Consider the following 22551-nt stretch of genomic DNA (forward strand, 5'->3'; position numbering starts at 1 on the left):
GCACTGCCTTTCCAAATGAACCTTCTCGGCTTGAGGAAGAGTCCCGATTGGTAAAAGTGTGTACGATGACCATGTGACAGCCACACAAATATCTTTAATTGGGACACCCCTCTGTAATGCAGAGGAGATAGCTATGCCTCTGGTCGAATGGGCACCAAGACCCTCCAGAGGATCCTTTCCCGCTAATTTGTAGCATTCAGATATTCCTGCAAATGATCCATCTTGATTCAAAATCGCCACACCCAACTTGTGGCCCGTGTAGCCTACAAAAAGTTGGTCACTGTCTTATTTTAGACATTCTGGAGATGTAGAATCTCAGTGCACACCTTGGATCAAGCCTGTCTAACCTCTCCTCTTCCTTTCCAGGAGGAGGAGGATAAAATGCAAGTACCATTATTTGCTGAGTTAAATGGAACTCAGACACAATCTTAGGTAAGAAGGTAGGTTTAACCTTAAGGACCACCTTATAGAAGATTGTATAAGGAGGCTTGCAGGACAAGGCCTTAAGTTCATTCACTCTTCGGGCTGATGTGATGGCCACTAAAAGGCTAGTTAATAACTTTAAAGGACAGGAATGGATAGGCTCAAAAGGAGCACCCATTAGACATTTCAACACCAAGTTGAGGTCCCCAATTGGGACTTGAAACGGGACCGGAGGAAATGTATTTGTCAGTCCTTTTAAGAATTGTATCACAAGTGGGATCTTGAAGCAAGATACTTCGTCAGATAACTGGGGTCACTACTGGACACCCTGTATTTGGATGTTAGTTTTTTATTTACTGCCGGAATCAATTCTGGCGTCTCCCAATTTGTATTTACTCGCTTTTGAAGAGCCACATGAAAAAGAAGAATAGGAACATCCTGGGGTCCTTTATCTAGGCTGTCTGTAAGAACATCCTGCTCATGTATTGGTGTGGGTCTTTTCCACCCCATTTTTCCCACCACCCTGGACATTAAATGTCTGTAAGACCCTTCTGTATGGTCAGTAGGATCAGGTCTCCCAAATTCTAATTCTGGGGACGTATCTAGTCCACTTGCATTTTTCAGGAAGTCCTGTACATTTTTCAACATCGATTCCTCTGAGATCAAGGGTTCAGGGACCCCAGATGTTCCAAACTGTAGGCCAAAGGGATGTGAATCATCTGAGGAATGTTATACTTCCTCATAAATAGAAGAAAGTGATTTTTAAAAAAATCCTTTCTTGGTAGTGGTGTATATAATTTCTCTGTAAACCTCGATGGATTTGATGGTGGTGCCGAAATGTTCAACACCGTTGAGGGCTTCGATGCTTTTGGCATCGAGGACTTGTTAAGGTCGGAGGACGAGTCTTTCTGTGCTGATGGCGTCGATGACTTCCTCCTCGAGGAAGATTTGTCTCGTCTCGAGGGATCCTTCGACCGCTCTCAAGGAGATTTTTCCTTGCTTCCCGGACCAAGGGCACACAGGTTTTGCTCTCATCTTTTTTCTTGTCGAATTTTTCGACCTGGGGATGGCTTTCATAAGTCTCTCAGGGGCTCAAGTCCGCATTCTTGAATACTTTCATCATTTTTACTCTGAAATTCTCCCACTCAGCCGGAGAGGCTGATTTCGTCAGGCATTTAACCCGTTCTGGGGAGGTACTCGACGACGACGAAGGCGTCAACCTATGGTGCCCTTTCTTCAAACGCTGCAAAGATGACGAGTGGTGAGAACCACTGTGTGATCTCGATCTTTTTTGTCTACTTTTGACAAGGAGAAATATTTCTCAACTCGTCTGAAGACTGTCTTTTCGTCAATGGGGATTTAGACCTACCTGCCGCTAATTTTCCTCTTTGCTCTTTCAGGGCTTTCGCCGTCATCGATAGGCAGGCCTTACAGTCGAAGGTAGCGTGAGAGGGACGGAGGCACCACAGACACACCTGATGGGGGTCCGTACGGGACATCTTCGCCCCACAGTCCTGGCACTTCTTAAACCCTGACCTCGGAGTCAAAGACGCAGAGGATGATGTCATGCTAATGATTTTTACTCTAAGAGTCTCGTAGGGAACCGAAGCGCACCATATCCGAAGCGATTGCTTTTGCGGAAAAACAGAACTGTAGCCAACGGTCGCTGGGTGCGCTCTATACCATCGATGACATCGACATCGAGACTGAGGCCTCGGAGGCACATCGAGTCGACAGGCATCGACACGCAGAGCCCTTTGCTGGCAAAAATTTCCAAAGCAGCTGAAGCTGGATATGGAAATATTATAAGATGAGGAATACGTGGGAGGACACAATCCATTCAAAAGTGAATCCGTGCTCAGTGAATACAATCACACAATACTGCACAAGGTGACCATTGAGCACATGGATTACATCAAAACAATCCACACCAGTACCACCAACACTCTCTCTCTTCTATAAAGGTGTGAGTGTTCAGGTTTTATGCAGCTTCAAGTGTGAAATTATTAAATACAGTAAAATGTTGCCAGAGGGAAAGAAATTAAAACACCAAAAGAGGATATGTGATGGGCACGGCCTGCTTCACACAGACCTGTAGTGCCCACCCCCTGAACTTTCTGCACCTAGGAGCCCTGTTCTTATGCAAGGCTGTCAGGATACAGATAATCACTCAGCAATCTCTCCACCGTGTCCTCGCCTTCCCACCCTGGACTATCAGAACACAGCTAATCACTCAGCAATTCTCTCCACAGTGTCCTCCCCTTCCCACCCTACCTTGGCAGCTAATGACACTCTTCAGACATTCTCAAGTAAATATAACACGATCCCTCTATAATGTTTGCTTATGGAGTACGATTTCAAGTAATCTTTCTGGCCAGTGTTGATTTTTCCTCCATTGCTCGAAAAGAGGCTCACTTTTCCCATGGAGGTAAAGAAGACACATCTACATCGAACACATGCACCAGCCATGCTTCAAATGCTCTTCCAGGGGGGATTAATGGTTGCAGTGTCTTAGAATCTAAACCCCCAATTTCTTGACATTTGCCATCTGTACACAATCTATAGGCCGTCACGTGTACTTACCTGTAATTCCAGCACAGTGGGTATTAAGTGATCGAAGTAGGCATCAACGGCAGCAGTGAATCCTGGGTATGTCGTTCGAAGCTTCATTTTCTTGTCTCGCAGTAGCCAGCTAGAAAAGCAAAAGCAGGAAAGGTCATGCCGTGAGAGTCCTTGTACCTCCAATCTTGGTCTGGCTGCCAGAACAGGGGTGAGCAATATTGGGCCCACACATCATTTCCAGAGTAAGACTATTCTCTCCCTCAGGGCCAAAGTTGCTTTAGCAATCCACTAGGCCTGTCCAAACCTGTTAGACCCTCACCACACTCTATTGACCCCGTGACACAGACAGGCATCGAAGTTCCTGTTAGGTGCCCAACAGCGATGTGACTCAGGACAACTCTGGCATTTCCACAGTCCTAAAGGTTGGACTTAGCCCGTGCTGCTGCTCATAAGCTGATTGCAAGGTCTGCCTGAAGAAAATCCCTCTGCAACTTCTCCTGACTAAGGCGCCTCCGCATACGTGCTCCTACAGAGAACTAATGTCCTTCCTGCCGTGCCGAAACCCTATCATGCCCAAGTCTGCCAAAGGAACAGCCCCCTCATAACCATGCATAAATAATGGACCTGATGCATACCTAAAAGTAAGGCACCCAAACCACTATCACTTCACAATTCACTTAAGCAAGATCCTTATGCTTGCTGGCCTATGTCACACAATTCTATTTCAACGTAACACACATAATTCAGGTTCCATATGCATGTTCACTACCCAAAATCCCAAACTAAATTTAAAAAGTACACATTTACTCATTGACCAGGAAGGCTGGATTTTAGAAGACCCATATAAATGCCACGTTCCTTTCTATGCCCAATACGAAGCAGCAAGGTTCTTTGGAAAAACTCTATGCAGCGATGTTTGCAAAAATTCATATCATGCTAAAAAAAAAAAACAGGACCAACAAGAGCAGCAGCCCATGTGCAAGGGGCAATACCGAAGCCTAACTACTTTAGTTCACAGTGAACAAAGCCATACTCCCACTCACCCGAGAGCACTTCAAATGCTGGGCACCTTTATCACATCCTAGTGCGATTGAACTTTAATAAACAATACCAGATGTATGTACTGTAACCAATCCAGAGATGTCACTTCTCCCTGAGGGGCTTCACCTTCCCATGAGGCCAGGGAGGTGAGACCGCTACCTGATAGTCCCCCTGGACTCCCTCAGCAGGAGGATCTAATGGAGAGAGACTGCCCCCCTGGGAACCAGGGAGGGCATCTCGGAGGTTGCAGTACAACATCTCTCACCCTACACCCACTTCCTTTACCTCCCCTCAGTCCACAAACCCCACATCCTTCACACCCCCTTATCCCATGCCACACACCTCCATGTTGCACTCTCCCATGTAGGTCTGTGAGGTTGATGAGGCAGCAGTCACTGAGACGAGGAAGGGCTGGCTGGACTAACACCACCAAAGGAGACACTGAGATGAGGAGGAGGCACAGAGGCATGCCGAGCCCCCCAAGGAATTGGAAAGAGCAGCCTAGATTACATCCATTTCAGATAAAAAGTAAAAGACGCACATGGGAGTCAGGACCCTCCCCAGAGGTACTGCAAGTGAGGAGCATGTCACGCTTGGGAAGGAGCCAAAGCTGCTGACCGGGTCGCAAGATGGAGAATCCAGGTGTCCCTACACAGACTGCTGTGCACAGGCAGACCGGAAAGCAAAAAGGGCTGGGATCCAGGCGGAAGAAGCCTCAAAACCACGTGTCGCTGAGAGACGCGCAGCCCACCCAAGAAGAAACGCTGCAGAGCCATTGCAAGCTCTGCAAAAGCAGGAGAAGAATGAGGGAAGCGGTTGGAGAGGTCGGAAGAGTGGTGAGCGGCGGAGAAGATCCGGCACCAACCCAGACTCTCTGGGTCTTATAGGGGAACAAGATAAACCTTATAACCAGGGTCTAGGACCCAGAAATAATAACACAGATAACCTGGAGTCATTTAAATACCTAGCAGGATAGTGAACCGGGTAAAAGGGAACAAGATACAGTGAAGAAAGCCAGGTCTGAGACCTGCAACCTTAGGAAAAGAAAATCCTCATTGCTCATCTTCTTCGTGGCAGTACCTGGCAGGGTATTGAACCAGGTCTGCCCAGAACGAGCCACTAAACAAACGTGGGTCTGGGACCCACAACAACTGCCTTGTTAAGCCTGAGAAAGACCAGGGGAAAGGCGACATCCCCCCTGGAAGTGTGAACTGTGATAAAAAGCCTAAGAAAGGCCAGGGTGAGGGAGTCGTTCCCCCTGGTGTTGTGAACTGTAAAAGTTAAAGCCAAGAGAGTGTAACAAAGCCAAGGAAGGCCAGGGGAAGGGAGTCATTCCCCCTAGCTTTGTGAGGACAAAAACACTGAAAGCCAGACACCTGGAAAAGGGAGGCATTCTCTAGGAACCCTATAGTGAAGAACCAACTATGGGCAATAAGGAATGTTGATGTTTGAACTGGAACTTTACCTTTTGAGTTTGAGACCTGGGGCGTCATTCTTTCAGTTAAAAATCCCATCTAACAACTGGAACTGTGATCCGCTGTCCAGAAGTAGGGAGCCATTCTTCTGGATCAAGAAAATCCACTACCTCTTTAGCTTAGTTATAAGTGTGAGGGACAGAGTAGGTTTTTGACACAGGATGGTGGACTATTGATGTACATGGACATCTTGACAAATCTGTTAGCTCTTTTACTTGAGGTAGGGGAACCCCTCTTAAAGTTAGGGAAAGTTACGATTTCTCTTATTTTCATTACCAATAAACATTTATGCCAACAACCATGCCACCTGTGCATCAGTCTCCTCCTTCTGCATCCTTACAGTACATAGAATACCACTTTATAGTTATGAAGTACCTTCACAGCACTGTAGCAGAAGAGAGGAAAAGGGACCAGAGGCATATCACAAACTTCAGAGGACAATCCACACTAAGTGAGCCTGATAGAGATTCTACAGAGGGCAATACACGGTCTGAGAGGGAAATTGTCAGTCTCTATTAAAGACCAGCAAGTTACTCTGTTCATGGCCACAAATAGGCCAAGGGGCAATAACCATCATTAAAGTCTGGGTTGGTAAATGCAGTGCTCTGTACTCATTACATTGTAAATGCATCCCTCTGTACTTCTTACATTGTAAATGCAGAAAACGCCCCTAAAGCAAAAGGGGACAAGAAACATGTCTTGCTTAAGGTCATTTCCAGCATAACAGGGCAATAACTTCACTTCACCGAAGGCCGTACACAGGATAATGATAGGCAATATTTGAATTCATCAAGTTTCGATCACAGCCAAAGGAAGGGTATGGCTAGGCTCCAATGTGGCGACCAACAGCCTGACACGAAAGGCCATAGGACAGTAAAGGGGGCAGGGGGCTCACTGCCTAAAGGTGGGTGGCAATAACAGACCTAGTGTAGAGAGGGCAAAGGTCACAGTGACCAGGGTCATGGTCAATTGACCAATATACCCGGGTGACCAGAATTAAGTTTCTAACAGGTTATTTTACTACGTAAATAGGCCTGGTGTTTGGGATGGACTGAATAAAGGATCAAAAGGGTTTCAAAATAAATAAAAAGTGAGCAGATCCAGCTTGCTTGAAGACCATAGTTAGTCAATGCCTTACTTCCCGATGGGCCCCGGCTCAAGTCTCTGGACACCTAGGTTACTTTTTGTCAGATCTTACTGGGTGCAAGGAGTTTGGGGAATGTGCCCCAGAAACTGGCTGACAATTCTTCCACTGCAATTGCCAACACAGGATGCACATGTGCTCCTTTTACACAGCCTCTCTCCAACTTTTGGTCTAAACCCCTTTGGCCTTCCTCCGATCTACTTCCAATCCTCGATGCTTTGCAATGATTGGCCCACCTCCCCGCTCATCCTGACCTTTTTTCTGCCCCTGGGCAATTTGGGCAATTCATCCGGCCATGGTCTTTCTTGTCTTTCTCTCATTGTTCCTCAGATCTCTTTCAAAGTCTCTGCTCCCCTCAGGTTTTCTGCTTCAGGCACCCTATCAGCTCTTTACTGTTCCCTTCACATCAGTTCCTCCTTTCCTGGCCTTATCTCGTCCCTCCAGATCCACCCTGATCAATTCTCCATTTGCTCACTCCTTGCCCAGTAGCATTGTTCTTCATTTGTCGACTCCTCATGGCCAACTCTAGTCCGCCTGTTCCTTCTCCCCCCCGGCTCTTCCATTTTGGCTCTAACAGCTGCTGTTGATCGCTCAAGCTCAATCCGCTCTCCTGCTCACTCTACCCATTATGTGCCTTCTTATGTCCAACACCACTAGTATGACTGTTGCAGCCTTTTATGCAGCAGACGGCCTGCCTCTCAGGTCGGAAAACGCTAGATGTCCTTCAACTGTGGTGCATGATCTGTGCTGCGCAGGGATCAGAGGACCTGATTGGCCCCATAGTTAAAAGTCGATTCTCAATGATGTTGGATTTTATAACTTTGCAGTGACTCAGGCATGTGTTGGGGAAAGGGGTACGGTATTGGCCAAACAGGTAAGGACCTTAGCATGGCTGGTGGGGAAAGGACTTCAGGGAGAGGTTCAAAGTGACAGGATACTGCCTCTGGTCATCGAGTCCTGCAGAAATGGATGTGGAAAAGGGGGAACTTGGGAGGTTTCTCCAGATTTCTTTTCCCCATGAAACTATTCCGTTATTTCTTGCTCCATGGAGGAATTGTTTTAACTTTAGCCAGGTCTCCCTAGTCTTGGCTCCTCCACTTGAGAACCCTTATCCTTCTGCTTCGGGGTCCTTCAAGCCATGGCACAAACGTACAATACCCTAGGCTGCTGATGGGCTAGGAGTCCTAGGGCACATGCCCTTTTCCTCGATCGGGCCCTACATCACTTAGTGGGTGCTGTCATATGGCTCTCGTGGTTATGTCAGCCCCATCAGTCAGTTTAAAACACATGATTTGTAGCAGCATCTAGATTATGGAAGAATTATTCAAGTGGAAATAGGCCTGAGTAGAAAGGAAAGAGGCTACATCATTGGGTTCAGGTGCTAGGGCTACTCTTCAAAAGAGGAAACCCAGAGAAAAATCACTGCCAGGAAAGGTTTAACATGCATGTGATTCAAGTGTTTTCGGTCCACACGCGTAATTCTGGAAACAGCATACTTTGGGTACACAAGCTTCCATATGGAATGCAAACTGGAGTCGAATGGAAAGTATACAGCAACATAGGAAACCAGGCAGCGTATCTGAACTCAGTGTGAGGACACAGAGCAAGGATAGTAACTCACTTGTGAATGAGGAAAGCAGAAGGCAGGATCAGTGTGCTGCCAAGACACAGCTACAGGATCCTTAACGTGGCAGACAGGCCTTTTCTAATCTCGGACTGCAGGTACCCATACACGGGCTAATCCCACTCATAACACACACATTACAGGATGTAAAGTTATGCCAAAGTAGGGAAGTACCTAGCACGATGGAGCATGCTAATGGGGAAACAGAACAACCAGCAAGGACCCTTATTGGGACAATTACAACCAAAACTCAACTATAAAAAGAGGCAGCAGCCTGCTGGCTCGGATTGTCCTAGAACGGCACTGCAGGCATAGAAGGCGCAAGAAGAGAAGAGCTAGACAGACGCAGCCTACATTGGCCAAGCCAAACAGGCCACATTGCCAGAAAGTTACAGAACAAGAGCTGTCCAAGCCAAGTGAGCCACACTGTAAAACAGGCCTATTTTAGAGGGAATGCTAGAGTAGAGAGCCAACTATGAGCCTGGGCTCGAAGGCTCGCAGGGGCCAGGACAGGAAAAAGAAGTTGGGCAAAAAAAGCCTGCCTGGGGCTCTACCAGAGATACTGGTAGCAGCTGCATCAATGGTGATAGTAGCCATATCTGTGGCTGGTGGGGGATAACGTGGTCATAATTCTGGCAAACTGACCTATACCTTGCTAAGGGATGGGAGGTGAAGTCCTACCCTGAAGAATCCCTGGGGCAAAGTGGAGAGCTACAGATCTAGTCCTGGCAAAGCATCCAAAGAACCCAGAAAGCAAGAGTTGTACCACAAAGGGCTTACCCCGGTAGGAGTCTGAAAACTACAGCATCCCAGAGACTGCACAGTGCTGGGATTGTGTGACATGGCCAAGGAAAAAGTGGGGGTGCCTTAAAACTACCAGAGACGGAGGAATAGTTTTCCTGAAAGAGGTGCCTGTGATCTAGCGGAGGGAATAGAAATGTAACAATAGTTCCTTTCAGACCACGCCCCTCAATGAACTGGACTTATTCCTCCCACTGATGGCGTAGAATCCCCCTTTTGAGTGGTTTCCCTGTCAAATAGGCATTCCTCCAACTCTTTTACCCTAAGTGATAAATAAAAGGTGTCTGTTCTGGCGTATCCACCCTATGGCAATGCTCAGCCTGTGTTTGTCACCAGCAGCGAAATATAGTCATCAACGTAACCCAAATATTACTTCAGAAAACCTTTTAAACATTTACCTCACACCCGAGAACTGGGAATTAATGTTGATGCTTCTATTTCCAGAGAAAGGGCAGAGCACTTGGATGTGTCTCATGGCAGAGACACAAACAGGAACCTTCCTTTCTGCCCTAGAGATCTGGTAACTAAGCAACACGCTTCCATCCAAGTATCATGTGTATAGAGGGAAGCTCATCCAGAAGACGGCAGGAGGAATGAGAGAACCAAAACATAGGGTCCCTGGGTGGCTATCGGGGGAGGTTTGTAGATGCCAGAAGAAGAGGGGGAACAAATGAAGGGGCACTAGGCAATTCAGGATAAGAAGTCCCTGAGAAGTCCTGTCAGAGTAACTGGAGAATGATATTGCCACCAGAGAGATGTAGAACTCAGAAGCTGAAACAGAATGTAAGCTGTGGTAGTGGCAGTCCTGGGGAGAAGAAAGATAAATTAATACTAGTAGGAGGTGGAAGTACTAGCAGGAGTCACTAGGAGGGAGGGGCTGCAGAGGAGGAAACTGGAAGAGATGATTGTAGGAGGGATCTCAGAGGTGGTCTGAAAGGTCAGAAGCAGAGGCCAGAATGATTTGCTGCTGGATTTGGTCGACTGATTGGGGTGAATGCCTCCTTACCTGGGTAATCCTCCGAAGTCCCATTCGGCACAGATGTAAGGGCCAGGGCGCAAAATGACCCACAGTCCCACTTCCTCTGCTATTCTAAGGAATGCCCTGTAGGTTGGAAAGAGAGACACAATCTGAATGGTAAACTAGCCTGGGGACGCAGAACAATGTAAAATGGGAGTCAGTCCTTCCATGCCTCCACGGTGGGAGTATAGAAATGCAATTTAGGGCCACATACATATGTTTGTCCTCCACACTACAGCACACACATTTGTTATACTCTTGAAATGTCCTTGCTATACATTTGTACACAATCATGGCATTGGTCCACCTATAGATTTTATTTTATATTAAAGCCCCAGAGGTCGCTTATGGGCCACTTCAGTGCAATATTTGTATCCAAAGTAATCAGAAAGGGTATGTGCATATTTTCATAAGGTGGGAACCAAACAAATCTCAGATGGCACGAGGGAGGCTGAGATATTCTAGGCTGTCCCAGTCGGATGGACGATCTCAGATGGCACGAGGGAGGCTGAGATATTCTAGGCTGTCCCATTCGGATGGAGGTCTCAGATGGCACGAGGGAGGCTGAGATAATCTAGGCTGTCCCATTCGGATGGACGGTCTCAGATGGCACGAGGGAGGCTGAGATAATCTAGAGTGTCCCATTCGGATTGGATGGTCTCAGATGGCACGAGGGAGGCTGAGATAATCTAGACTGTCCCATTCGGATGGAGTGTCAGATGGCACGAGGGAGGCTGAGATAATCTAGGCTGTCCCATTCGGATGGACGGTCTCAGATGGCACAAGGTAGGCTGAGATAATCTAGACTGTCCCATTCGGATGGAGTGTCAGATGGCACGAGGGAGGCTGAGATAATCTAGGCTGTCCCATTCGGATGGACGGTCTCAGATGGCACGAGGGAGGCTGAGATAACCTAGGATGTCCCATTCGGATGGACGATCTCAGATGGCACGAGGGAGGCTGAGATAATCTAGACTGTCCCATTCGGATGGAGTGTCAGATTGCACGAGGGAGGCTGAGATATTCTAGGCTGTCCCATTCGGATGGACAGTCTCAGATGGCATGAGGGAGGCTAAAATATTCTAGGGTGTCCCATTCGGATGGACAGTCTCAGATGGCACCAAGGAGGCAGAGATATTCTAGGCTGCCCCATTCGGATGGATGATCTCAGATGGCACGAGCGAGGCTGAGATAATCTAGACTGTCGCATTTGGATTGGATGGTCTCAGATGGCAGAAGGGAGGCTGAGATAATCTAGACTGTCCCATTCGGATTGACAGTCTCAGAAGGCACGAGGGAGGCTGAGATATTCTAGGCTGTCCCATTCGGATGGACGGTCTCAGATGGCACGAGGGAGGCTGAGATAATCTAGGCTGTCCCATTCGGATGGATGGTCTCAGATGCCGCGAGGGAGGCTGAGATAATCTAGGCTATCCCATTCGGATTGACAGTCTCAGATGGCACGAGGGAGGCTGAGATATTCTAGGCTGTCCCATTCGGATGGTCTCAGATGGCACAAGGGAGGCTGAGATAATCTAGGCTGTTCCATTCCGATGGATGGTCTCAGATGGAACGAGGTAGGTTGAGATAATCTAGACTGTCCCATTCGGGTGGACGATATCAGATAGCACGAGGGAGGCTGAGATAATCTAGGCTTTCCCATTCGGATGGACGGTCTCAGATGGCACGAGAGAGGCTGAGATAATAAAGGCTGTCCCATTCGGGTGGACAATATCAGATGGCACGAGGGAGGCTGAGATAATCTAGGTTGTCCCATTCGGATGGACGGTCTCAGATGGCACGAGGGAGTCTGAGATAATCTAGGCTGTCCCATTAGGATCGACGGTCTCAGATGGCACGAGGGAGGCGGAGATAATCTAGGCTGTCCCATTCGGATGGACGGTCTCAGATGGCACGAGGGAGGCTGAGATAACCTAGGATGTCCCATTCGGATGGATGATCTCAGATGGCACGAGGGAGGCTGAGATAATCTAGACTGTCCCATTCGGATGGAGTGTCAGATTGCACGAGGGAGGCTGAGATATTCTAGGCTGTCCCATTCGGATGGACAGTCTCAGATGGTATGAGGGAGGCTAAGATATTCTAGGGTGTCCCATTCGGATGGACAGTCTCAGATGGCACGAAGGAGGCAGAGATATTCTAGGCTGCCCCATTCGGATGGATGATCTCAGATGGCACGAGCGAGGCTGAGATAATCTAGACTGTCGCATTTGGATTGGATGGTCTCAGATGGCAGAAGGGAGGCTGAGATAATCTAGACTGTCCCATTCGGATTGACAGTCTCAGAAGGCACGAGGGAGGCTGAGATATTCTAGGCTGTCCCATTCGGATGGACGGTCTCAGATGGCACGAGGGAGGCTGAGATAATCTAGGCTGTCCCATTCGGATGGACGGTCTCAGATGGCACGAGGGAGGCTGAGATAATCTAGGCTGTCCCATTCGGATGGACGGTCTCAGATGGCACGAGGGAGGCTGAGATAATCTAGGCTATCCCATTCGGATTGACAGTCTCAGATGGCACAAGGGAGGCTGAGATATTCTAGGCTGTCCCATTCGGATGGTCTCAGATGGCACGAGGGAGGCTGAGATAATCTAGGCTGTTCCATTCCGATGGATGGTCTCAGATGGAACGAGGTAGGTTGAGATAATCTAGACTGTCCCATTCGGATGGACGATATCAGATAGCACGAGGGAGGCTGAGATAATCTAGGCTTTCCCATTCGGATGGACGGTCTCAGATGGCACGAGAGAGGCTGAGATAATAAAGGCTGTCCCATTCGGGTGGACAATATCAGATGGCACGAGGGAGGCTGAGATAATCTAGGTTGTCCCATTCGGATGGGCGGTCTCAGATGGCACGAGGGAGGCTGAGATAATCTAGGCTGTCCCATTAGGATCGACGGTCTCAGATGGCACGAGGGAGGCGGAGATAATCTAGGCTGTCCCATTAAGATGGAAGGTCTCAGATGGCCTGAGGTAGGTTGAGATAATCTATACTGTGCCATTCGGATTGACGGTCTCAGATGGCATGAGGGAGGCTGAGATAATCTATACTATCCCATTTGGATGGCTGGTTAGAGAGTTGGACAAGAGGCCAATGAAGATGTATTAAAGCCAGGGGCAATATACGTGAATCTATCTAAAGTTCAGCCTTAGAGAACCAACAGCTACAAGACATCAAACAGAAAGACATTTAAAAGAATATATATCCCAAATAGATTTGAACATATTAGCGTTGCTTTTGGACTACATCAAACACTCTTTTTTACTCTTGCCACAAAGACTGGGAAGCACCTGATCCACTCATACACCAAATACATCATTTTTCTGATTTTTCATCTAGTTCACATGCACAAGATTTGAAGAAATCCTTCCTACCCGAGATCCAGGTTTCCAGTGAAGTCATAAATTCCTTTTGCAGCCTCGTGCATATTCCAGGCAACATACCTGTAAGAGAGGGACAGAGATACACATGAAGGTGTCCCTTCTGGCAAGATGTAGGCTGTTCAGAGGGATAATGCGTTAATGTCACAGGTGTGTTTACTAAATCCATCCACTCCTGTTTTCAGCAATTACAAACATTTTTCTATGTACAGGATATTAAAGCTTAGGCAAAAGAAAACCACTAAGTTATTATACAAAAGAGATGAGAATAGAGACCTTGGGAACAAAAACGATAAAGAAATAGGGAAGAGGAAAAAGCTTAAAACTTCTCTTTTGCTTAGGATTGGTTTTCTTCTAGTCTTTGTTTTTAGCATGTCGATTATTGTTGTCCACCTGCGCCTAGATGCAGTTTATTCCAACCCGACCTTATAGCGCTATACACATCAAACACTGTTCCAGATCTAGTTTGGGAGTGCACGGTCTTGGAATACTTCCTTCTTTTGCTAGTGCCACCTTGCCTTGGGAGAAGATGCCAAGTGTGTTCCTAATGAGACTGAATGTGCCATGGTGTAGTGTACAATGGGCACACATGACGGATGTTCCCATGAAGAGCCTAGTTTTACACACAATCATGGGAAAAGGGGGGGGGCGTGGCTACATGGCCATGTAGAAGGACGTGTATCCTGGTCCTCCTACTGATCCGACGGTGATCCGGAGGCTGAACATGTGTAATGGACAAGAAATTAACAGCAAAAATGAAGCCACAGCAGTATGAATATGCCGTGCACCCAGCGCTGAAAAGGCATGGATGAAAACTTGCATCCTGAACGATACACGGAGAAAAGAAGTTTGAGTTGTGGGCGAATACAACAAAATGGCGCTGGGCCAAGAACAAAGGACAGTGTGTGCAAACCGAAACGGAGCCCCGATCTCAAGAAGAGCTGTACCGAAGCTCAGGAGGAGAGGATGGGTTTCTGAAGCAGCTACAGTGTGGCAGGAGGAGCTGATCTGCCAGTGACTGGCAGAGGCAGAAGGTAGCTCTGCGTAGCGAAGGATACATTGTGGCAAGAAACGCATGCGGAAAAGGTGGTGAGCGGCCGGGGAGTATACACAGAGCACAAGTGACTCCTGAGCTGCTGTGAGGAAGGAAGGACCCCTGACCTGAAACATAAGTGCTGGTGGAGGCTGGGGAATCAGACGTGCCGGAGGAGCAGACACGGACAAGCCGAACGCTGAGGCACAGCGGAGACCACAGTACTGAAGAGCGCACAACGGGACATGGAAGCTGGGTAAAAACAACACAGGTCAGCTTCGACCCCACAGGGTGGAAGCACACTTAAGGAAGAGTGAAGGGTGTGTGTCTTTGCTGCAGCCTCAGCGCGAACAACCACTTTAAGGCAGCAAGATGAGAGTCCTCCACAACAGTATGCGGTGCACAGTATATATGGTGCACCTTATATGAACTAGTGAGAGACAACGTGGGCGAAAAGGAATCCCAGAGGCCAGATGATATCGTGGCTGTGAAGAATCTCTGGGAGTCGCATTCACAGCCGCACCAGCACACCCTGTGGACACAGGAAACACTACAGCAGCACTAATTTGGTTTGCTGCAGTACAAAGGGAAGCGGGAAGTAGATGGCCCCTCGCTGCAAGGCAACAAACGCATGATGCAAGTAATATTATACAGTCGCCCAGGTTACATTGTCGCATGGAGCGGGGCTGGCTGGAGCGGAAGGTTGACGATGCTTTCACTGCACCACGGCCTGATTGAAGAAACAGGCAACGAGCTCTCACGCGCCCCGAAGGCACATGAGCAGCACATCAAATAAGGCAAAGGAGCACACATCCAGAGGCCACTCCTAAAGGAGGAAGAGGCTCATGTGATAAGCATGTCAGCATTGGTAGCACTATCTCAATGAAAGTAACTAGACAACATTCGCTCAAACAGGCACTCGAACTGAAGGGGTTACGAAAGGAAAGCAACATGCTCGAATGAGTGACAAGGGGAGCTGACAAGGTCAGCATGACATTAATTGAGAGAGGAGACACAGGCAGGGCCACCTGCAATATTGAGGAGGGGCCTGAGTGGGATAAAATCATACCGGGCTGGCTAAAAACAGGGTGCATAAGCAACAGGCATCAAAATAATCCAACGTTCTGGGAGAGACCCAGCGGTCTGCACAGGGGTGACATTTAACACTAATAGTGGTACTTAGGCTATAACAGAAAACCCGCCAGCCTGGCAGGACAAGCCGGACGGGGTGGGGGGGGGGTATCTGAGTCTGTATGAGGCCCTCTAAGCGCGAATAAACCCCCAGGGGCAAGGCGGACGAGGAGAACACCAGTAATTCCAAGAGAAGATGGGCTGAGGTGGACCCTCCCGATCACAGAAGGAGTGCCCTTAATAACAGGAAGTGCCAAGCATAGGGCAGGTGACGACACTCGCCCACACTTCAGAATGCACTAATAATAGGACTACAGGGGTACACAGAACACCTCCCAGCCTGACACAACAAGTCTGGCTCGGGTGACACTTTGACCCACACGTACCCTGGGGGCAAGTGAACCACAGTGACAAGGAGAGCAGGGGGGGGGGAACCAGAACAGCCATGGGAGGACAGATTGAAGTGGACACCCCCGGACTGAGGAGGAGGGCCCCTATAGTAGGGAGAACCCCACAGCGGGGTGCAGCCCGACAAGAGGGCCGGCAAGCAAGCGAAGATGATGTCAAAGCTTCCCAAAACCAAAGGGAAACAACCCACAATAGATGTGTTTGTCAAGCCCCCGTAGGTGACGGACGGAGCCAGTGGAAAGAGCCAAGGCACGCGAGGAAGCGAGACTATGGCGCGGAGCAACTACCAGATACTAGAAACCACAGCCGAATTGAAGGTGTCATGGGAAAGTAAGATGTGCAATGCAATCTCGGAACTGAGGACCTCGCTGGAGTCCAAGATTGATGCAGTGGGCGTGGACGTGAATCTGTTGAGACAAGACGTACAAGCGTCGTCCGAGCACACAGGAATCATAGAGAAGGAAGTGAAAGCGAACACATGCACAACCAACGCAAAGGAAGTCCACGTGCTCAAACAACAGGTGCGCAATCTTGAGAATAAAGCCGAAGAAGCGGAAGGGCGTGCTCGCAGGAACAACGTGCGCATTGTAGGGATTCCAGAAGGAGAAGAAGGATCAGACTCAACGAACTATGTCGAAAACATGCTATTGCAAGAGATATCGGGGGGGGGGGGGCATTAAGCCAGGTATTTGCAGTGGAAAGAGCGCACAGGGCTCTGACGAGGAAGCCACCACCGGGGGCCCCGCCGCGGCCTATCATTGCTAAGATTTTGAACTACAAAGACAGAGAGAAGGTCCTGGAGCATTTCCGCAAAGGAGGAATGATAAGCAGAGTGTCGGCGACCATCACTACATACCCAGACTACACCCTCTTGGTGCAGAGGCAACAATTGAATTATATGGCAATAAAAAGTAGTCTACGGGAAGCAGGCTACAGATACATGCTGTTGTAACCTGCAAAGATGAAGGTGCTGCATAAGAATAAAGTGCTGTTCTTCGAGACACCGGAAGATGTGACTGCATGGCTGGACTTACAAAATTACCCAATGGGAGCGGATGATCAGACGGAAAGCGGAACAGAAAAGTGACCTGGCGCCGTGGCCGTGCTGCATTGTCGCACAAAGAGACAAATGAAAGATAAGTACAGCACACATAGAGACATTGGGACTTGATTAAAGTAGAATGCATAGGAACTCAACATGTTAGTCTATGGGTTCCTATACGGCAACAGGTTGGTAGCGTAATGCAGGAGGCACAGTACCAGGAGACATGCTAACATCCCACCAAAGGTAGTTTTGTTAGGATACCACAAGGGCGGTATCCCCCTGCTGAGTACCGAGTACCGGTAGTACAGAGAAAGGGGCTAGATGCGGGGTCGCCTGAGATCCAGGGATGGAGCTGGGCAACAGTTAAGGGAAGTTGGAGGGAGGGAAGGGGAAAACAACAGTTGTGGATGGGGAAGGCGGGTACGGGGAGTTTTGCTGGGTGTGTAGGGGCAGGAGGGGAAGTTGGGGACAGGGAACAAGCTTACATCCACGTGCTCCTGCGCAATGGGCGGAAGACAAGGGAGGACAGAGGCGGGATGGGGTATGGATGAGAGATGGGAGACCTCAAGATAGCAACCTGGAATGTCAGGGGGCTCAATAGTTACCTAAAGAGGAATAAGATATTGATGTACCAAAAGAGGCAGAGAATAGCTATCGCCCTACTACAAGAGACGCACCTTAAAAAAGAAAAACAGGATGTGATAATAAAGAAATGGAAGGGGACCACCATAGGGGCAACATACTCTGCATACGCCCGTGGCGTGATTACCTGGTAAGCACCACATGTCCCGTTTCAACTATTACAGTCCGCTGTGAAATCAGATGGGAGGATGGTGGTGATACAGGGATTGATAGAAAATAGAGAGCTGTGTGTCATTAATACATATGCCCCGAACCAAGACAATGTGGCCTATTTTAAGACCTTATATAGTAAAGTTAGTCCGTACCTTGGGGGGGGGGGCGGTGATATGGGGAGGGGACTTCAATTGTATGCTGGATCCCAAGGTAGACAGATCAAACAAAAAGCTAGACAAACCTACCCCTGCAGCCAAAACCTTAAGGGACCTGCTGGGAGACTTCCATCGGGAAGATATATGGAGGCTACACCCTCCACATGAAAGACGTTACTCTCATTACTCGGCCCCACAAAACTTGTACACATGGCAGATTACATGTTTGCCATTCCGGAGCTGACAGGAGAACTGGCGCGGTCGGAATACAAGGCGAGGGTCCTTTCAGACCACTCGCCACTGATCTTAACATGGCAATATTCACCTCCTAGAGCTCGGATCTCTACGTGGCGGCTAAGAGCTGAAGCATTGAAAGATACAGTGTTCAGGGAAGACCTGAGAAAGGAAATTAAAGAATGCTTTGAAAATGACACTGGAAGCGTAGAATCAGATGGCTTACTATGGGAGGCATTTAAGGTGGTGGTGAGGGGAGCAGCGATTTCCAAATTTAAAGGGCTACAAGGAGGCATAACGCAAGAGTTGCAAAAGGCAGAGGCGGAACTGGAAGCGATTATGCAGAGGGGGGATGACTCCATTAAGGCTGTCGAAACCATTAGCAAATTGCAGCTAGAGTGTGGAGGACACTGGGAAAGATTATGCAACCTAAATTACAAGAAATACATAGAGAGGCAGCACACTGGTGGGGACAAGCCGGGGGGATTGCTAGCATGGCTATATAAAAATGAGACACCCAGATCAACAATCAGAGCAATAAAGGGGGAGGATGGAAAGATACATGATACCCAAGAGGGGGTGAACAAGGGGTTCCTTGAGTTCTATCAACAACTGTATGGAAACGTTGAAGGGGGAGAATGGAGTGAGATGACCGAAACACTAGAGGATATCGGCTTACCTAAACTGAGTAACGAAGAGAGGGAGAACCTAGAGGCCCCAATCACATTAGAGGAACTAGAAGAAGTAATTAAGCTATTACCTGCTAGCAAGGCCCCGGCTACGGACAGACTCACCAGTGAGTTTGTATGGGAGGACAGGTCAATGAGACCCCCTCCCCTGCAGTCCCCTCCTTGAGATGTCTATGGCTCTTCAGGGGACCCCCTGCCACCAGGGCCCAGGTGGTGGGTGGACCACTGGCCGACACATTGACCAAACGTACTGTATTAGGCTAGGCCCTGGAAACCATTTTGAAAACCAGAACGCCATTTTAAGATATGACTCCTCGTGCGCTGCAGCACGGCCCCCACCTTCAGAGAGTCCTCGCCTACCCTGTTGCCTCCGCTCCCTGGCAGATCTGCTGAAAGCCCGTTCCCATGAGCAGTCGGACATGAGCTAGTGTTAGAGCAAACACTGTATCTTTCACCTTCCGCAGTGCATCATTATCCTCAGCGTGACCCGGGCAGCGGGGCTGGCTTGGAAAATAACTGTAAACTGTTCGCGATGAAACAAAAGCCTTAAACCCCACACCAAGAAACTGCTCATACATGTATATATATATTACATTTCAATGGTATCCCTTCTGCACGACCCCTGTGGCAAAAATCTACAAACACTGTACTAACTGCAGAATGTGTCATTGTGTGACCACATGGTCACGATACTCAAACCCCCTCAGTATGCGCACACACTCAGGGCCCCTGGTCTCCTACTATGTGCTTCTCCAGGGCTAATGTAAAAGGAGTGATACCGAGTCCTTATGCCATGACTACCCTGATGCTGCTAGAGTGCAAAAGAACACAAGCGTGACAGTATTGTAAGCTCTTGTAAATTGTTTAATGAGATACATAGAATGCCATCAAATGTGAATGTACGAGTTTAACGTGTATTACTGCTGTCAACCGTATTGGTCTGTTTCTCCTGCGTGCTCCACAAACCCTAATGCTACCTCACGTATTGTGTTTACAATATGATGCTAGCGCTGTTAATCTCGCAAATACTTACCCTGTAGAGACTAATAGAAATGTTGATATAGTTAACGTGTTCTGAAATGACTGTGTACTGATGTAAAGACTATAGACGTGTAACCCTTTAGCCATTTTACATTATGCGAATCCCTTCGTTTTCAATGCAATTTGCAGCTTGCGAGAAGACTATCTTTGCGGGCATATCCAAGGCCACCTCCCCTCCCTTCCCATTGAAGCCTGCCAGAGATCGCAAAGGCCCGAGCTACACCACCTCACCTCCCCCAATTCGGCTGGAGCCGCTTCAGGCATTCATGATTCCCCGCAGCTCACATGGCCACAAACAGCCACCTGAATTATTTACAGCCCAGCAGCAAAATCCGGCCATAACCAGAGGCCAGAGGTGCCCCCTCATAGGTCCCACGACCCACCAGGTCACCCCAAATTAATGACGCTTGCAAAAGAAGACACCTAATATTGCACCAACATTGTGTAAAAGCTCGGACAGCTTATCCTGTGCCCTGAGACCTGACCCCGCGGCCTATGATACCTAGCCAACAGGATAACAGCAACCCTGTAATGATGTATCGCCACAGTACCCCACCTAATGCGCATTCCTCCTGTGTTGTATTAACCTGTAGAATAACCAATTGTAGGATTTACAGGGCAACTGACATTGCAGCATTGAATGAATGGGGTGTGCCTGGCCCTTAGGGCAGAAAGCCAAGAAAGACGTCCATCAATGACACTGACCACGCCTGACCGGACAGCGCCTCCCCACGTTGGCACCCGGCGGTGTCCACCAACCACGGAGCGACGTATCACAGCTGCACATATAGTTAGTCGACGCCACCCAATCCCCATGTACATGTGCCCCTATAGTGTGTAGGTGCCCATGACACTTTTTGTAAATATAAACGCCTGTCTTTGCGATTGTCAGACAAATCGCTCTTGGAGTTTGCAGAGTTTTTTGCATGCCCTATTTTGACTTAGATAAAGCTTCCCTTAAGCTCACCCGCACTTGGTCCTAGCCTTATTCCATTTCGTGGGAGAGTCCATTCTTTTGCCTCTCATTGCGGGGAGGGCTGTGCTATCTGGGGACACTCGCCTTCAGTGGTGACCCCGATTGCGTGATTACATCTCCTTGTACATCCCTTCCGTCCCCTCTGGCACGAAAATCTCCGGTCGAAAGGGGAGACGCACGGTACGCCTGCTCCGGAAAGCTACCCGCCTACGGCGACTGGTACGCTTAGAAGTGCGCACGTATTAGAGAAAGGGTAAGGGATCCCATTTCAAAAAATCCCCTTTGAGTACCGCTCGCCGGAGCTGGGGCTGGCCGTTGAGCGTGTGACAGCGCCGCCTGGACGAACCCAGTTCGGAGACTCTCGGTTCAAGACGGGCACGTGAGTATTAAGTGCGAGTGATCATAAGGGATAAGGGCAGTAGGGTAAGGGAGCAGGATTTAAAAAAAAAACAAAAAAAACGAGGTCATTTAAAAGGGGACACGTTCGGGATCACTAGAATCAATACTATCATTTATTTTCTTTTTCTTTGCATATGGCCATTAGGATCAAAAGGTGAAAAGAGATAAAGAGACGGGCACCTAGCTCTGCAAGGGGGTAGAAGGCAGCACTGCATAGTGCTATCTTAACTAGTACTGGGAATATATGAACAAGTGGAGAATAAGATAAAGGTGTCTGGTAGTAAAAGGAGACACAGTGAATATAATAGTAAATGCTCTTCTTTCATTCTTTCTGGGTCTATAAATGAAAATAGGTCAAATACTTAGTAAAGACAAAAAGAGATTCACATGAAAAAAAAGGGGGACCTCATACCAAATAAAGAAAGACTAGGTGAAACAAGGGAGGGAAGAAAGAGATTAAAGGTTAACTTCCAATAGGGTATCGACTATCATTGTATATGCATTATATGTGTTGAAAGAAAGCCATTTTATGATGATTTTTGTGAATTGTAAAATGTGCATGATCATGGTGTGGTCATGGTAAGTGTGACCTACAGACATTATAAGGTGGTAAGCCTAATGAATTAAGTTCTTTCTTTTTGAATATTTGTACTGGAAATACTGGTAGTGTGCAGAAGGTGGTTTGCTCTTGTATGTGCCCTGTAAGTAATTTTTAGTATAGACTACACAAGCACACACTCCCTTATTGCCCAGGTGTCAGAAAAGTACAAAGTTTTAGATATAGATATATATATAGATATATATATATATATATTGTTATACAAGCCAACCGCATACAATGGGGACAGAGACACCCCTGGCCCATATCTGTAAGAGTTTACCTGGATATGCTGAACGCATTAGAAAGTACCACGATCAGTGGGTCACAGAGTTAAAGGGAGAAGGGCTGCCCCAAATATGGCCCGAAGGAGGATCGTTTGATAAAAATGTTCTAGACATGGTGGCTACCTGCATCTTTATGAAATATAAGGGGAAACAGTTCCACAACAGGAGGGAGATATTAGATCTCTGGTGATTGTTTGAAGAGGTGCCTCCTATCAAAAAGATAGAGCCGACGACCAATTTGCCGTCCACCACAGATAACCCATTACT

At 48.1% G+C, this 22551-nt stretch overlaps 1 protein-coding gene across 3 annotated transcripts in view; it reads right to left on the reverse strand.

The window, feature by feature from the left end:
- The window catches only part of GLB1L2 (galactosidase beta 1 like 2), a 779452-nt gene that overhangs the window by 541697 nt on the left and 215204 nt on the right, over positions 1 to 22551 (reverse strand). For all 3 annotated transcript variants that reach the window (XM_069614109.1, XM_069614108.1, XM_069614110.1), the window contains 3 exons: positions 13488 to 13556; positions 10077 to 10172; positions 3007 to 3115 (listed from right to left, as the gene is read on the reverse strand). In XM_069614109.1, coding sequence (XP_069470210.1) covers positions 3007 to 3115; positions 10077 to 10172; positions 13488 to 13556 — 274 coding nt within the window. The remainder of the gene's footprint in view (positions 1 to 3006; positions 3116 to 10076; positions 10173 to 13487; positions 13557 to 22551) is intronic.

Source organism: Ambystoma mexicanum, chromosome 9 (genome assembly GCF_040938575.1).
Source record: "Ambystoma mexicanum isolate Mex_15411 chromosome 9, UKY_AmexF1_1, whole genome shotgun sequence".
Classification (NCBI taxonomy): Eukaryota; Metazoa; Chordata; class Amphibia; order Caudata; family Ambystomatidae; genus Ambystoma; species Ambystoma mexicanum.